The sequence below is a fragment of the Sprattus sprattus genome (genome assembly GCF_963457725.1).
Source record: "Sprattus sprattus genome assembly, chromosome: 19".
Lineage (NCBI taxonomy): Eukaryota > Metazoa > Chordata > Actinopteri > Clupeiformes > Clupeidae > Sprattus > Sprattus sprattus.
This window is the reverse complement of record NC_137917.1, coordinates 4,209,718-4,223,357: the sequence shown is the minus strand read 5'-3', so window position 1 is coordinate 4,223,357 and position 13,640 is coordinate 4,209,718. Positions and strand designations below refer to the sequence as shown.

At 43.8% G+C, this 13,640-nt stretch overlaps 1 protein-coding gene across 2 annotated transcripts; it reads right to left on the bottom strand.

Moving 5' to 3' along the window:
* Nucleotides 1-209: 209 nt before the first annotated feature.
* cdc42se1 (CDC42 small effector 1) lies at nt 210-11,874 on the bottom strand. Of its 2 annotated transcripts, none has more exons than XM_080858547.1 (5): nt 11,796-11,874; nt 8,270-8,591; nt 5,171-5,275; nt 2,834-2,913; nt 210-2,662 (listed from the first exon to the last, which is right to left on the bottom strand). In XM_080858547.1, exons 2-4 carry the CDS (start codon nt 8,321-8,323, stop codon nt 2,845-2,847), a joined length of 228 nt encoding a protein of 75 aa, XP_080714673.1. In that variant the 5' UTR covers nt 8,324-8,591; nt 11,796-11,874; the 3' UTR covers nt 210-2,662; nt 2,834-2,844. The 2 variants fall into 2 exon arrangements, with proteins under 2 accessions (XP_080714673.1, XP_080714672.1); XM_080858546.1 differs by having other exon boundaries at nt 11,704-11,811.
* Nucleotides 11,875-13,640: the final 1,766 nt, after the last annotated feature.

The window sequence follows — 13,640 nt, the reverse complement described above, 5'->3', positions numbered from 1 at the left end:
GTTTTCCTGAGGAATTTGTATCCCATTACATGAATCTCTAAATGTGTTCAACCCACTGGCCTGTTCCATCTCATTGCAGCCTGTGGGTGATGAAGCTGGAACAGGGCCTGAGCACCTGCCCCCCAACACAAACTGCTCTTTATAAGCTGAAGGCTGGCCAAAAAACACAATTTCCCACACAACCGTCAAACCTACGGCCTGAGCTCGTTTGAACCGTTTTTATTTGAATGCTTGAGAATGGGCCAGTTTTGATGGTGGGTGACTAACTTTTTCCACAAATACATCTTGGGGAAGTTTTAGGCCGATTATTCACACGGAGGGTTTTCCCTGAGAGCTTTAGACTGACCAAATGAAGCACTTCACTTCCACTTATGAACATGCTTTATCCACACTTCAGTAGAATCAGTCAATAAAGAGACAAAGTCACAGATGGAAAAAAAATTGTGTATTAATTAAAAGCCATACAGCCACAAGTAAATCCAAACTCAACAGGTGGTAAACCTGTCTCTTTCACTCAATCACAAACCTCACTAACTTTCTTACAGCACACATAAATGGAGGAACAGATCCAATACTCTGCCGCGTGGTCATAAAACTAGACATTGGCTGAACCGGCAACACGAAACCCCTGTAAGTTTCCCCCCGCAAGCTGATTTGGTCTCTTGGGCCGATTTATACTCTGACTCATGCGTGCTCTGGAGGTCTTCACAGTGACTGCCGAAGCTTGTGTGAAAAGCTCAGAGCAGCCAAAAAGTCAGTTCCAGGTCTCCAAGACAGTGTTTCCAAACAACTTGGGATGAAAAGACGCCTGTACTGGGACTGAAGCATCCTCACACTCAGACGAACACTCAACAGTTTAGTGCACCACTAAAATAAGATGATTCAATTAGGTCATAGTACAGTATAATCAACCATAGAAAAATACATTACAATGCCTTAACTCCAAATCACTGGGAGAACTGGAGGAAAGAAAATAAGGCACTATAGAATTTGAACAGCACCATGGTGACAATAATTTATGACCGGTTAAGCCTGCCTGTGGTGGAATGTTCCTCTGCTTCTTAAACAAGTCTGTCTGTGCAGGGCACCATTCCTCTGTTAGTGTTCAGAACTAATCTTTAGCATAATAATGTTTGGGTATGAGAAGTGTCTTTGTGTTGAGAACCCTTTAAGGACATGGAATTGATGAGGGACCACACTAATAACGACCATTGGTGTTTCAGATTAAACTGGCATTAATAAAACAATGTCAATAACAACAACTGACAACCAAAGCTAGTGAATGCAATTTGTGAGTCTGTTTATAATTCCAACAGTCATGAAGCAAAAGTATTAAAAGGTGCCATTTGCCCAAATTACAACAAAGATGGGAGTTTACAATGTTCACCTGGTTTATGTTACTTGCGGCAAAATGTGTCATACAAATCTCAATCAATCAGATGCATCAAATGGGTCTGTGTGACTATATCTGTATGACTGCTGCGTGACTCCTAAATCAGTGAAGGAATCTGGCTTAGAGTCGAGCTCAGATCAGTGGACATGATGGAGGACAATGCAAGTAAGTGCAGACACCATTTAGCCCTGAAGGAGGTCACATGGGTGGAGACTTTCCAGTGTTCAGTCCTTTCTATATTGTTGTTTGGAACAACATACCTGCGGTACATGCAAGAAATTTAAAATTAAATAACACTAAATAGATAAAACCTTTTGGCAATATTTGTTTTGTGAGTGTTAACTGCAAAGGGTGAAAGCAAAGGAAACGTCAATCATCATTCATCGTGACACAAACACACAGCATCAACTAGAACTTTCTCGCAAGTGAAGATATATACACACACCCACCCACACATACATCACATACAAAGCCACCTTCTCTCACTTTGTGACACGGGATTCCAGAGACAATATGAAGACTTAAAGATACACCAGTGCAGGGGGCAGTCCATATGAACAGCCTGTGTTATTTTAAAACATTTTAGTTTAGAGTATGACATAGCCTATTTTTAGATATAATTTCTCTCAAAGGATAAATGACAAACTGCTATAAGATTACAAGAAAAAAAGTGTACAAAGGAAGTCATTAAACATTTTGGAAGGTGGTGACCCCCGTCACTTGGGATAGATAAGTCTGATCTGCCGCTCCGTCCAAGGATGAGCACATGTGAGTGTAGCATGGGCTAAAAGGCCAGCGGATGAGCCTGTGTCTGTACTGGTGTAGGTTGGAAGCAGGGAACTCTAAGCCCTTATACATGAGGGGAGCACAGCCAGTGTATCAATACATACCCTAAACACACACCCTTCTTCTCCCACACATCCACATAATTTATCAAACTTTAAAAAGTGTCCTGTTTTTGGTACTTTACATCCTTAACTTTAAAAAAAGAAACAGAGAGGTTGTCTCTCTTGTATTGAAAAATGGACCATAGAGAAAGTGGAGAGAGAGAGAGACAGGAAAACAAATTCCTGGGTAAAGCAGTCTTTTTTTGGCATGAGTAGCACATGGATCTTGCTGAAAGTGACGAATGCCAGACTGCATGTGAGCAGCTGCAGTCTCTTCTGCAGGTGTGCCAAGTGCTGCATGGGGAGGGGTCAGAGGGTAGGTCTCCATGAGGAAACTGCTCTGGTGTGGAGGGGGAACATGCCCAATAACCCTCCACACGGCCTGATGGACAGATGAAGACAAGTCAATAATGTACCAACACATCATAAAAACATTTATTTAATACATTATGAATGGCAACATATTAAGGAAGTGGTTTTATACATTCAAAAACCAATAGACCAATATTTGAAGAAAGAAATGAATAATGAGTACATCAATAAAGGTACTCACAGGCTAGATGGCTATAACAAGCTGTTGCGGCCATTGCTATGGGGCACTTTCGACCTCATCTGCTGCTGTACTGGTCCGGACTAGTGCAAAAAGACAGACAGGCAGAATCAGTACAGTCAATCACATTTCCTCTACATTCTTAGGCAGGACAACACACACTGGGTTTTGGGACTTGTTGATGCGTCGTGTGTAATACCATTCCTTTTAGAGAAGACCCAGGAGGGGGGGGGGGGGGGGGGGGGAGGATGGGAGGATGCAGAGCACTCGCAGCCTGGGCTGGGACACCGCTTCTCCCACGGTCATGCTCCGACTAGTCCCTCAAGTTCTGCATGCTGCGCACTGACACACCCATGTCTGACAGCTCCCGTTACAACACAAGTGAGCTACGTGTATGTATACGTGGGCTATGTTCTGAGTGTGCATTCATGTATATGCATGTGTGCGTGTGCGTGTGTGTGATTTATGGCATCCTAGCAGGAAATGCAGCCTCCTTTCAGCATTGTGTCATATTCTTTACATAACTCACAATGGCGATTCATGTTAAAACGAGATCCTCGGGCCTCTCTATAACAACCGCTACAGTGCCATCTGCACCTGGATTATGTTCCGCAGACAAACAGACTGCTTTAGTCAAGCGACACAACACCTGATAACGCCAGCCAGCCATCCGCAGACACTTCCACATTACATGCACGCGAGCCATGCCTGACGAGACAGCCACACATTAGCAGTGTGTAGGCTACGCTAATAGCAGGGAATGGGTGTGGACGCAAACAGACCGCAAGGCCAGGTGCAGATTTGCTTCTTTTAATACATGGCTGAAGGAGTCAGTGAGGCATGACACAGGACTCTCAATGCTGCGCGGCTTATTCAGACGATGAGGGAGTGGGTTCCCACGGGGCGACTTAGTGGACCTAGGATTACGTAACGCACTACGGAGCCATAAAATGACATAATGATGCCAGGATGAATGTGAATATAGAAGGACCCATGAGTCCACACAGGCACAAAGAGCCGAGTTGTTGTTGGACAAGCCACTTCCAGCTGAACAGTTTTCAAGTACGCCCTGTATTATATTGCCATTAATTAAATCCCCCAGACTAAAGGGCATCTGTGGCCACCGTTCACACAACTGCCATCGTCCTTCAAAAGCATACTCTCAAAGAAGGCCGGATTTTATGATTGCCATAATCGCACACCATTTGGGTAGATAAATGTTTATCAGCGCGAGTCAATTAGGACCTGACTGGCGCATTGTTTCCTTGTGCTCCTTCCTGTTTGGTTTCGCTTTTGTAGAAGTACAGTCATGAAAGACCGGGGGCAGGGGTGAGATTCTCCCGAGGCTGAAATACACCAGCAAACCTGCTTCACCCCCCCGGTCCCCAACCCCCCACCTCCAACCAGGATCCGCAAAACAAAAGCAGGAACTTAAAAAACGCCAGCGAGTTAAAAAGAGAGGGGCCATTTACACTACATGTGACCTTAAATGCCCAATAAGCACAACACTCTGGCCCCTAAATAGCAAGAGGCAGGAGGGAAGCAACAACACGCCCAAGCACTCCCAAGGAGAGGCACATCGAGTCCTGTTGTGAGCCTACCGCCCTATCCCGCCTCAGCGTGTTCACTGTGCTCTCTGAGAGGTTGTGTTCTGCTCAAGCAGGCCACCGGCCAACATTCCTCCAGGCAAGTCGCAGGCTGCTCAGCTCTGCCCAGGTAGGAGACTCACCCAGCAGCTAGCTGGATTAAGAGCCTGGGGAACTATGCCCCCAAACAGGGCATCCACCCCTACTCCTACTGTTCGATGTCTGTTTGAGGCTGGGATGTTTGGGGAATCCTACAGGGGAGTTCTTCCATTCACTTTGGCTTACGTTTGCATTTACTGACAAACAGAGGGATTCTTGACAGCAAAGGTAGAAATTCCCACTTATGAATACAATTGTAAAATGATGAACTGAAACAGACACGGAAGCCACCATTTTCTGTACGTAAACAACCCAGGTGCCGTGGTGTCAGAACGAGAAACCAAAATCCTCTGACGTGCTCTTCAATGTGAAACTGGGATATACACATTTCTCTGGATTTGATGTACCGTACATCTCAAATGTAATCACTGTTCAAAGATGGGAATACCAGATGCCGCGCCACAATGCTTTTCATCACCTGCTCCCTCATTTGTGTTTCAAACTCAGCTTTGTAGGAGGTCAACCCTTAATATCCCAGAGCAGGCGGTGGCAGCCCTGCTGTACACAGGTGATTCACAGGTACTGTATGGCCTCAATGTACTGGAGGTTGTGCTCCTTTAGTTAAAAAGTTACTGCCAGGCGACCGCGTTCTTACCGGAGCCATCCCATCAGCCATCTCGCCAGAGCCTATGTGGGTCAGGTGGACAAAGTTTGTGGGCTCTCCAATCATGGTGCGGTCGATTTTCCTCCGTCGTTTCTTCTAAAAGAGCAAACAAAGGCAGGTCATTTTCAGGCAGCTCACTGGAAGAGCATGGCACTCAAAACATCAAAGTCATAAGTGCAGATGCCTAGGCCTAGAACTCCTGATAAAAACACATGACTTCACTTGTACACAGGGCAAAAGGATCTACTACATTCTGCTGAGTGCATGTGAACAGGAAAAAAGCCTTCTGGCACAAGAAGAGACAAATTTAAGCAAATTAGTATAAAAAAAACAGCTAGAGCAGACTATGGATAAATTCTGTATACAGCGGTTATATCCGGTGGAACGATTTATTCATTTCTAATTGGACATTGGAATTGGGCATCGCACTCTGAGACTGACTAGGAAATCGCTCTGTGTTTCATATACTTCAACCATTGAATTGTAACATGACGACAGGTGAGTGTACAAATAAATGTGCACAAGCAGTCTTTCTCGCTCAACTTGGCTGCAGAGTGACAGTGTTCAGTACTCAGGTTGGAACTAGTTTTTGGGTGGAGAATGAATAAACAAAACAGACATAAACGAGACACAATCTGGTGATTTGAAAAGCAATTAGTGGGTAGTAGAACTGTTGTATAAAAGCAAAGTGACACTCATGTTGTTGTGGGGTTGGTAAAGGATATCTTCAAGGCTGTGATTACCTGCGGTACTCTGCCTTGTGCCTACGGCAGAATCACAGCCGTGAGGATATCCTTTACCAAGCCCACTCTCACTCGTGTCATATTGCTCAAATACTCGACCTGCTTCCTTTGCACTCTCTATTCTCTCCATTTCAGCTACAGCTTCTGCCAAAGTCTCCCAGGTTACTAAGAGATAGATTGGATGTCCCTCAAGGTGTAGTTGTGTTGAACAGGTTTACCTCCTTTCAAGGCTTTTATAGCTGGCTCCTTTTGAGGAATCATCTATAAAAAGCTGTCCCTCCACAAATAAAAACAAACTAAAGTTGCAGGGTTGTTATAGCTTCAGCTTCAAGGCAGCTTTTGAGGGAAACATGGGGAGGAATTCAAGTAGGAACCGAGCGGAAAGTCTTAACGTTCCCCAAGACCATAGTTATTTTATGAGCTCATACTAAGCACTTGTCATCACTTGTCAGTTGAGAAAAAGAGCCAGCCCAATTTATTACAACAGACCATGTTATGAGTGTAACTACTACAGAGGTCCTCAGAACCAGAGGTCCTCCTTCAAATTTCTTCCTCTAATTTCTCATGTTCACATAGCTCATTTGAACTCAACTTTTGACACACAAATAAAGCCAAGGACAAGCATGAGACAAGGGCGGGGCCTGTGACTCATCCAGCCATCTGAGGGGGCCAAATCTTCAGGGTTTTCTTTTCCACACAGGCCCTAACGCCAGCTCCAGCCTTGCCTCGTCCTATCCCAACAATGGAGTAAGCGGAGGACTAAAAATAAAAAAAAGAGGAAGGAGGGAGGAAGAAGAATGAGCTCACTCCCAACAAATCCCATAAGCCCAGCTTCCCCTCTGAGCTGCGCCTCATTGTTAGAGTGGGTCTGTGGTGAAGGCTGGCCCAGAGGCACAGGTAGAGGGGGCCCTATGACCCCCACAAGCTCACACTCACGTCTACTGGTAAAGCTCCTCTCACAGCACACCAGGCTCAACTGTTTCCCCCTCTCCAACAAAGAGATATGATATTCTCTCCAATTTGTTTGTATTCAAATTTCCTCCACAGTGGATAATTTGGTCTAAGTACAAAACCAAAATCATTTTAGGAAGAAAACAGTGCATTTATGTTATGTTATCGACATCTTGTTTATGCGGAGGAGTGCCAATTTTAAAGCAGTGGTTAAACAGTGTTTACTTCCCAAGCTTGAGATGAAAAGATAGCCTTTCTACTGAAAGCTACTAAAATTCTTTCAAAAAAGCTGCCAGGAAAAGCCGTTTTTCTAATCAAACCAAATCAAGATCACTGCCAAAGGTTTGAGTGGGGGTGCTGCCGAACCAAAATGAGGCTCTCAACCCATATTTAAGACACATGGCTACCTTCTGTAGTCAGCAATGTACTGCTTCCTGATGACAGAGAATTCTCTGTAGAACTGGTGTTTCATGTCTCGAGTTTTCATGCTTCTTCTCAAAAACACGTCTGTGCGCCTGAAACACTTCAACGTTGGTATGTGGGTCATCTGCAAATTCAGCTGATGGTGTCATGGCCTCCTCACCTCGTTGCTGCGTTATGGTTGCTCCGCTCACGGGAGGAGGCCCTTTCGAGAGAGAGGGGCCACTGAGGGGAGGGAAGGTCAATTGGGAGAGTATACAACCAGCTTCTGAATTTGCCTGGCTGTCTCCCAGCAGTGTCTGCTTCATGGCCCCACAATAATCTCAGCCTCTTGTGTTTATGGACTCAGGGCCACAAATCTTATAGTAAGCAACTTTAATGCAGGTCAACGGCTCTAAATTCAACTGCTCAGATCTCTACCATCCTGTTAACGCCATTGACTGCTTAGATCTCTACTGTCCTGTTAACGCAGTGACTGCCCACATTTCTACTGTCCAGTTAATGCCATTGACTGCTCACATCTCTACTGTCCTGTTAACGCCATTGGCCATTTCCTTCCCATGACCACTGCTGCCGAGTTATTTGCATGCCTATGAAGTGACATCACCATAATGAAGGGTTCAGGTCCTAGTAACACACTGGCACATGACATACACTTTTACTGAATAGGCTGTTGCTTAGGTTAAGATGGTGTTTAAAAGGAAACATAATCATGGCTTGGATTAGGGTTCAATGTAATGCATGATGCTGTTTAACAGGAAGCTCTTAATGAGAGGTTTTGTTGTCAAAGAGCCACTTCTGAAAGGGAAAATGTGGCCCTAGTGCACCGCTAAGATCTAAAGCTGTGACGTCATTGCTTTAATTGCAGCTTTCAGGTAAAATTTCCAAAATGCATTCAAACACAACCCTTTGTACCAGAGCTGCTGTAATGCGACACTTAAATGTCCTAAGAAAACAAAATAGTTGTTCATCTCACCGGCGGAGGCTTGGCGACCACGCAGCAGCCGATCTTGTGCCAGAACTCGCTCATCCCCGGCGCCCCACGCCTCCCGTCCTGGCTCTCTCTCGCCACCCTGCAGGCCGTTGTCGTACACGTCTCAGCGACTGGGCTGGTTCTAGGAGAGCCTCCCGTGTTGAGAGATTGGTGTGTTAGCGTGGACTCGGCCCTCAATAGTTCCCCAGTGACTGTGCTTTTGACTGGATATCCTTTGGGGGAAAAAAAAAACTTGTCTTCTGGATCCTTCGTTGAAGGCCCCTTCAGCCACACGCTTGTTAGGTTCTGCTATCTCTTGTAGGACCTGTAGAGGCACAAGTAGATTCCATTTAGAAGGCCAAAGGGCACATGACAGAGCCCATATGAAACTACAGCAGTTCACCTTTTGGGTTTCAGAGTGCTCACCCTCAAATTTATATTTACGCCACTATCTAGGCCACCTGAGCTTCTTTCACATCCAGAAATGAATGAATCAGGTACAAACTACATGGGATGGATACAACAAATTAATTCCCACTCAGTCTCTTCCATAACGGTAAAGTCACAGGTGTGAGATACTACACAAACCCTCGACGAGATGTGTAAACCACGAGAGGTCTCATGCCAGTTACCTAGCTATGGACTATCCTAGACATCTCTGATGCAAAATTTAATTTCTCAAAATCAGCTCACCAAAAGGCAGTCTTGGGTTCAAAGTGATCACAATTCCTTGCAGATGGTGTTAAATAGCTTGTGATATACATTAAACAACCCTTGCCCTTCTTTAACACGTTAATTCAAATTCCCATTGGAACCGTGCCAGATGACAGTTAATGTTACTAGGTTGCCAGGGGATAGATTAACATCTTGACTTTACCATTTTGCTCCCATTCCCACATGGCCCCATAACAGTAAAAAAGTGGTAAATAAATGGCTTTCGGTGAGAGTGGGAATGAGGTACTGGTTAAGAGCAACAGGTTTATAAGGCTACTGGTCTGCTCAGTGTTCAGTCGTAGGGGCATGGTATTTACGGAGTCTTGGCAATAAGACAGTGCTGGCACGGGTGAGTGTGAGGGGGAAGGGCGACAAACTGTGCCAAAGCAAGGCAGGTTTTTAACTGCAAAGGCAAACACTGCGAAGACTGTTTTTGCTAAACTGTGCTGGCACAGTACTAGGGAGGAGAGGTTATGGAAAGCAGAGATAGGCTACCACTATCCGATGGCAGGCAACATTACCAACCGTTAAGAAAATACCCCGTTATGCTTGATTTACTAAATGCACATGAGACTATTTGGAATTTGACACTGTTAAAGCTCATTTGAACAATTCTTAGAAGCTGTCCCTGGGGCCAAAAAAAAAAAGGAAGGCCCATCAAAAGAGGGCGTGAAATTAACAGAACCCAGAGTCAATGGAGCGGATACAACAGTGACAACACATTTCTGTATGAAGCCTTTGGGGGTCACAGTGCTTTTCCCCAACCGCAGCATGATTGGGGTAAAAAGCAACAACAACAACAACTCCATGCCAAGGATCTGTGGTATGAAGAGCGTGGCTGATAAGAATTTATCAAAGACCATAGTCTCATAACTCTTCCAGTCTCAAACACATTGAAGTGTGTATTACGTCAATTACCCCATCCCCCCAGAATTCAACCTGAGGAGCAAGTTCAACCTCTTTACCTAGCCTAAGTATTTGCCTACATTATTTCTGTTTTCCCTTTGACTAACTGTTCAATACGGCACCTCAGATGGGATAAGGGTTTCTGCCAAATGAATATGCAAATGAGAATTGACATTTTTTCTTATACATCTCTTCACATTACAGTTCCCTCTGAGTCATCTAAGTGTCAACAAAGTAATTTAACTTCCTCTTTAAAAGGAAAACACCCACCAGAGGGATTACAGGGTCAACTTTGACATATCAGCAAACCTGAGAAGAATATGCAATCAAATGTTAAGGCTGCCCTGTGCCATTTGAGGAATACACCACAGGGTGCTCTGTGTTCAGAGGCTGAGGTAAAACTACCAAAAAAATCCATGGTTTTCTATGACACCACAACAGGACAACTCGACCAGTGAAAGACGTCCTTGAATACTGGACTGAGCACCACTGATGGTTCCTTCCTGCTTTGTCACAGTTCTCCTGTTTTGCAATTGCTAGTATCTTTCCCAGAAAACGGCACAGGCAATAATCCCTTTTCTATTGTTACTTATTTGAGCAGCGAGAGGAATTCATGCCTTGGCTTAACAAGATAGCTAGCTGGCCCTAGTCTGACACACTGCCAACTTTAATGTAACATCATAGTCGCCATCTGTACACAAATCGAGTTCGACTTTGTACTCAAAGGGCAGGAGGTAACAGAGGTACTAAGAAAAAGTGAGGTCTTTTGAACTCTCAAACTCCACTAGACATGTCCCTCTGTTATTTAGGAATTTTCAAACAATCTCTAATACAAAAAAAAAAATGATCTTCTAAAAAGGTAATCAGCATCCTAGCTGAAGTCGTTATTTGTGCACGGACACAGGCGTACAAACGCGCTCGGTACGCTCCCTTTTGCTCGGTTCCCTACAGCGAAATATCTAACGTTATGATACATCAAATTACTGTCAATATGTAGGTGTCAAATATGAACTGTAAGAACATTCATTTGGACTTCTGGAAAAACCAGGTCTTTACCAAGAGGAACGTCGATTTTACGTTTAAGACTTTCAAACTGCCTTCATTGTTCACCAAAAAGTCTGTTTATATGATAAAACCGGTACATTTACCTGGGATAACGTATAGTGCTCGTGGAAGACTGTTGTTAGGAGTATAGTCTACAAGGATGGTGACGTTAACGTTAACGTTTAATTGGCAAACTATGGACATCCACAAAGTGGACGATGGCTGGTTTCCTGTGAAGTTATATAGCTAGCCAACCTAGCTGGCAGGGCACGCATGACATCCGAGTGACGTTAATATTAGTTAACAGCGTTTACAGGGTGTTGAATGTAGTTGCCAGGCAGTGTCTGATTCAGCACCAGACTGCTGAAGTGATGAATTAATGTATTTTATGTATTACATGTACTTTAATTCAAGTGGCTATGAAGTAGTTAGCTGACGGATGCTAACGCACTTAACATAAATAAGACATCTCCCGGGGCGGCTTAAACACTGACGTTAGCTAGCTAGATAATGTTATAGCAAACTCTTTGGCAACTATCTACAGGAAGAACTACAATGTGTGTGTGTGTGTAATCAAAAACCAACGCACCGACTACCGATATGTAGCTTAAAGTTATCCTATCTAGTAAAATGAACTCATACCGGTAAATATATATATCATTATATAAAAGGTGATTCTGATATATATATATATTTATATATATAAAGCTAACTGTTAGCAGTCACCATTCAGTGACTAGACCAGCAATAAATCAGAACTAACGTGAACTTACTTAACATAACGTTGCTCGTTGCATTTATTCCAGTGTATCCAGGTAGATACCAAGCGATGTAAAATAAAAACCGTTACACTAAATAACTTTACCTGAGCAAGGAAAAATCCACCCTTCCAGCAGTCCTTTGCTGAGACTTCTGAAAATCTGAGTGACCACACAGAGGCGTTGAAGCACACTGGTGATGGAACAAGCGCCAAGAGGACATTCCCCTCAATGCAGACAGACAAATGTGATCAAAATAAAAGTTCGAACTGAATGTGCCCGTGTAGGCAATGAAGCGTCTGCTTTTTTATTTTTCATACGACACACAACCATAAAACGTATGAATAATAACAATTATCACTACATTTTTACACGGAAATGTAACGCTGATCGTCTGACAGGACCTTTATTTCACCAGGCACTGCATTTCCGAGACACAATGTACGTTTTGGTCCCAGGAACGAAAAATCGAAGGGAAAGCAATGGTTTGAGAAGTCAGGGGACGAGAAACGTTGGACAGTACGTGTGACTACACGCATCAAAAATTAAATGTCTCTATCCACATATTGGTCCTGAGCTGAACTTTTTGAAATTCTCTGACCCGTCATCTTTAACTGACCAAGCTCCTTTATAACGTTTCTGGTTGAGTTCTCATATAATGGAACTTAAAACAAGGGCAATAGTGCCCTCTACCGATGACAGATTCCAATTGTAATGCATTGTCTAATGAAGAGGAATCAGATAATTTAACAAAGAAAGATTAAAAGATCTCAAAGTGTACATACCATTTTAAAATACCACTGATGAGAAAGTGTTGAAGTGGCTATAAACCAATGCATGACAATAATTAGATCGTTGAACAAAGACATGTTAGTTTATTTTTTGTTCTCAAAGTGTATAACATACCATTTTAAAATACCACTGATGAGAAGGTGTTAAAGTGGCTATAAAACAATGCATGACAATAAATATGACCCATGTCATGTCCATGCGAGGGGTCATTTCAAGATACAGATCATTCGTAATCCTGAAGTGGTTGTCAAATGGTGGACTGCACCTCATCCATTTACTCATAATTTCCAAGAGGGCTGGCTGGATGTTGTCGCACACTCAGCAACATCCAACTTCATCCCACTGTTGCACATTTTTACCAAGTTCTAAGGCACCTATCATGTTATTACCGCACAACCCGCATAGAATTTTCCATCATATCACTATAAAGCAAACCCATACACGCAAAGGCCAGGAGTTCATTAAGCTCATCATTCAGATCATCAAGCTGTATGACTAGTGAGTTGGTGGTTATTGTTGTTTTTTTTGTTTTCAACATGTCTCAAGTCTTCTAAGCTGGTACCATGTCTTGAAGGTGCAGTCTGTTTTGAGAACATGTCACCTGTTTGGGAGCAGGTTTTTGCAGTTGGGCGTCTGGAAGGAGATTCCTGTGAGTCTGGAGCAGAAGGCGTGGGCAGCGAGTCCGGCAGGCGTGAGGTACGAATGGGCTCTGTAGGGTACTTCTTCTCTTAGACAAGAACACAAGGTGACAGCTGAGTGAAAACGTGGCTAAACCCTCATGGAATGACACACTACAGGTTAGTCCAACCCTCAGGAAGAAACTGTGGGTTCATCAGCACTATATCAAACTAGCCAACATGAACATCATTAGTTAATCTCATCTCAGTCTTTGGAAAGGTGATTATAGCATGAGATGTAATTCATGAACAATTATTTCACAATCAACTTAAAGTACCTCTGGAGACACAGATTTATTAAGTTGAGCGGGAACTTCCCACTATGGAAGGCTCCTTCATCAATGGCCTCTGGTGGGCCTGGCTTGAGGGCAGCTGTAAAGGATTTCCTTCATTCTTGTCATGTCTGTCCCTCTGGGCAGCAAACAACAACCTTGGGCCTGGTGGTTCTGCATTCGAAATATGTAGTTTCAGAGCTGTGATTGG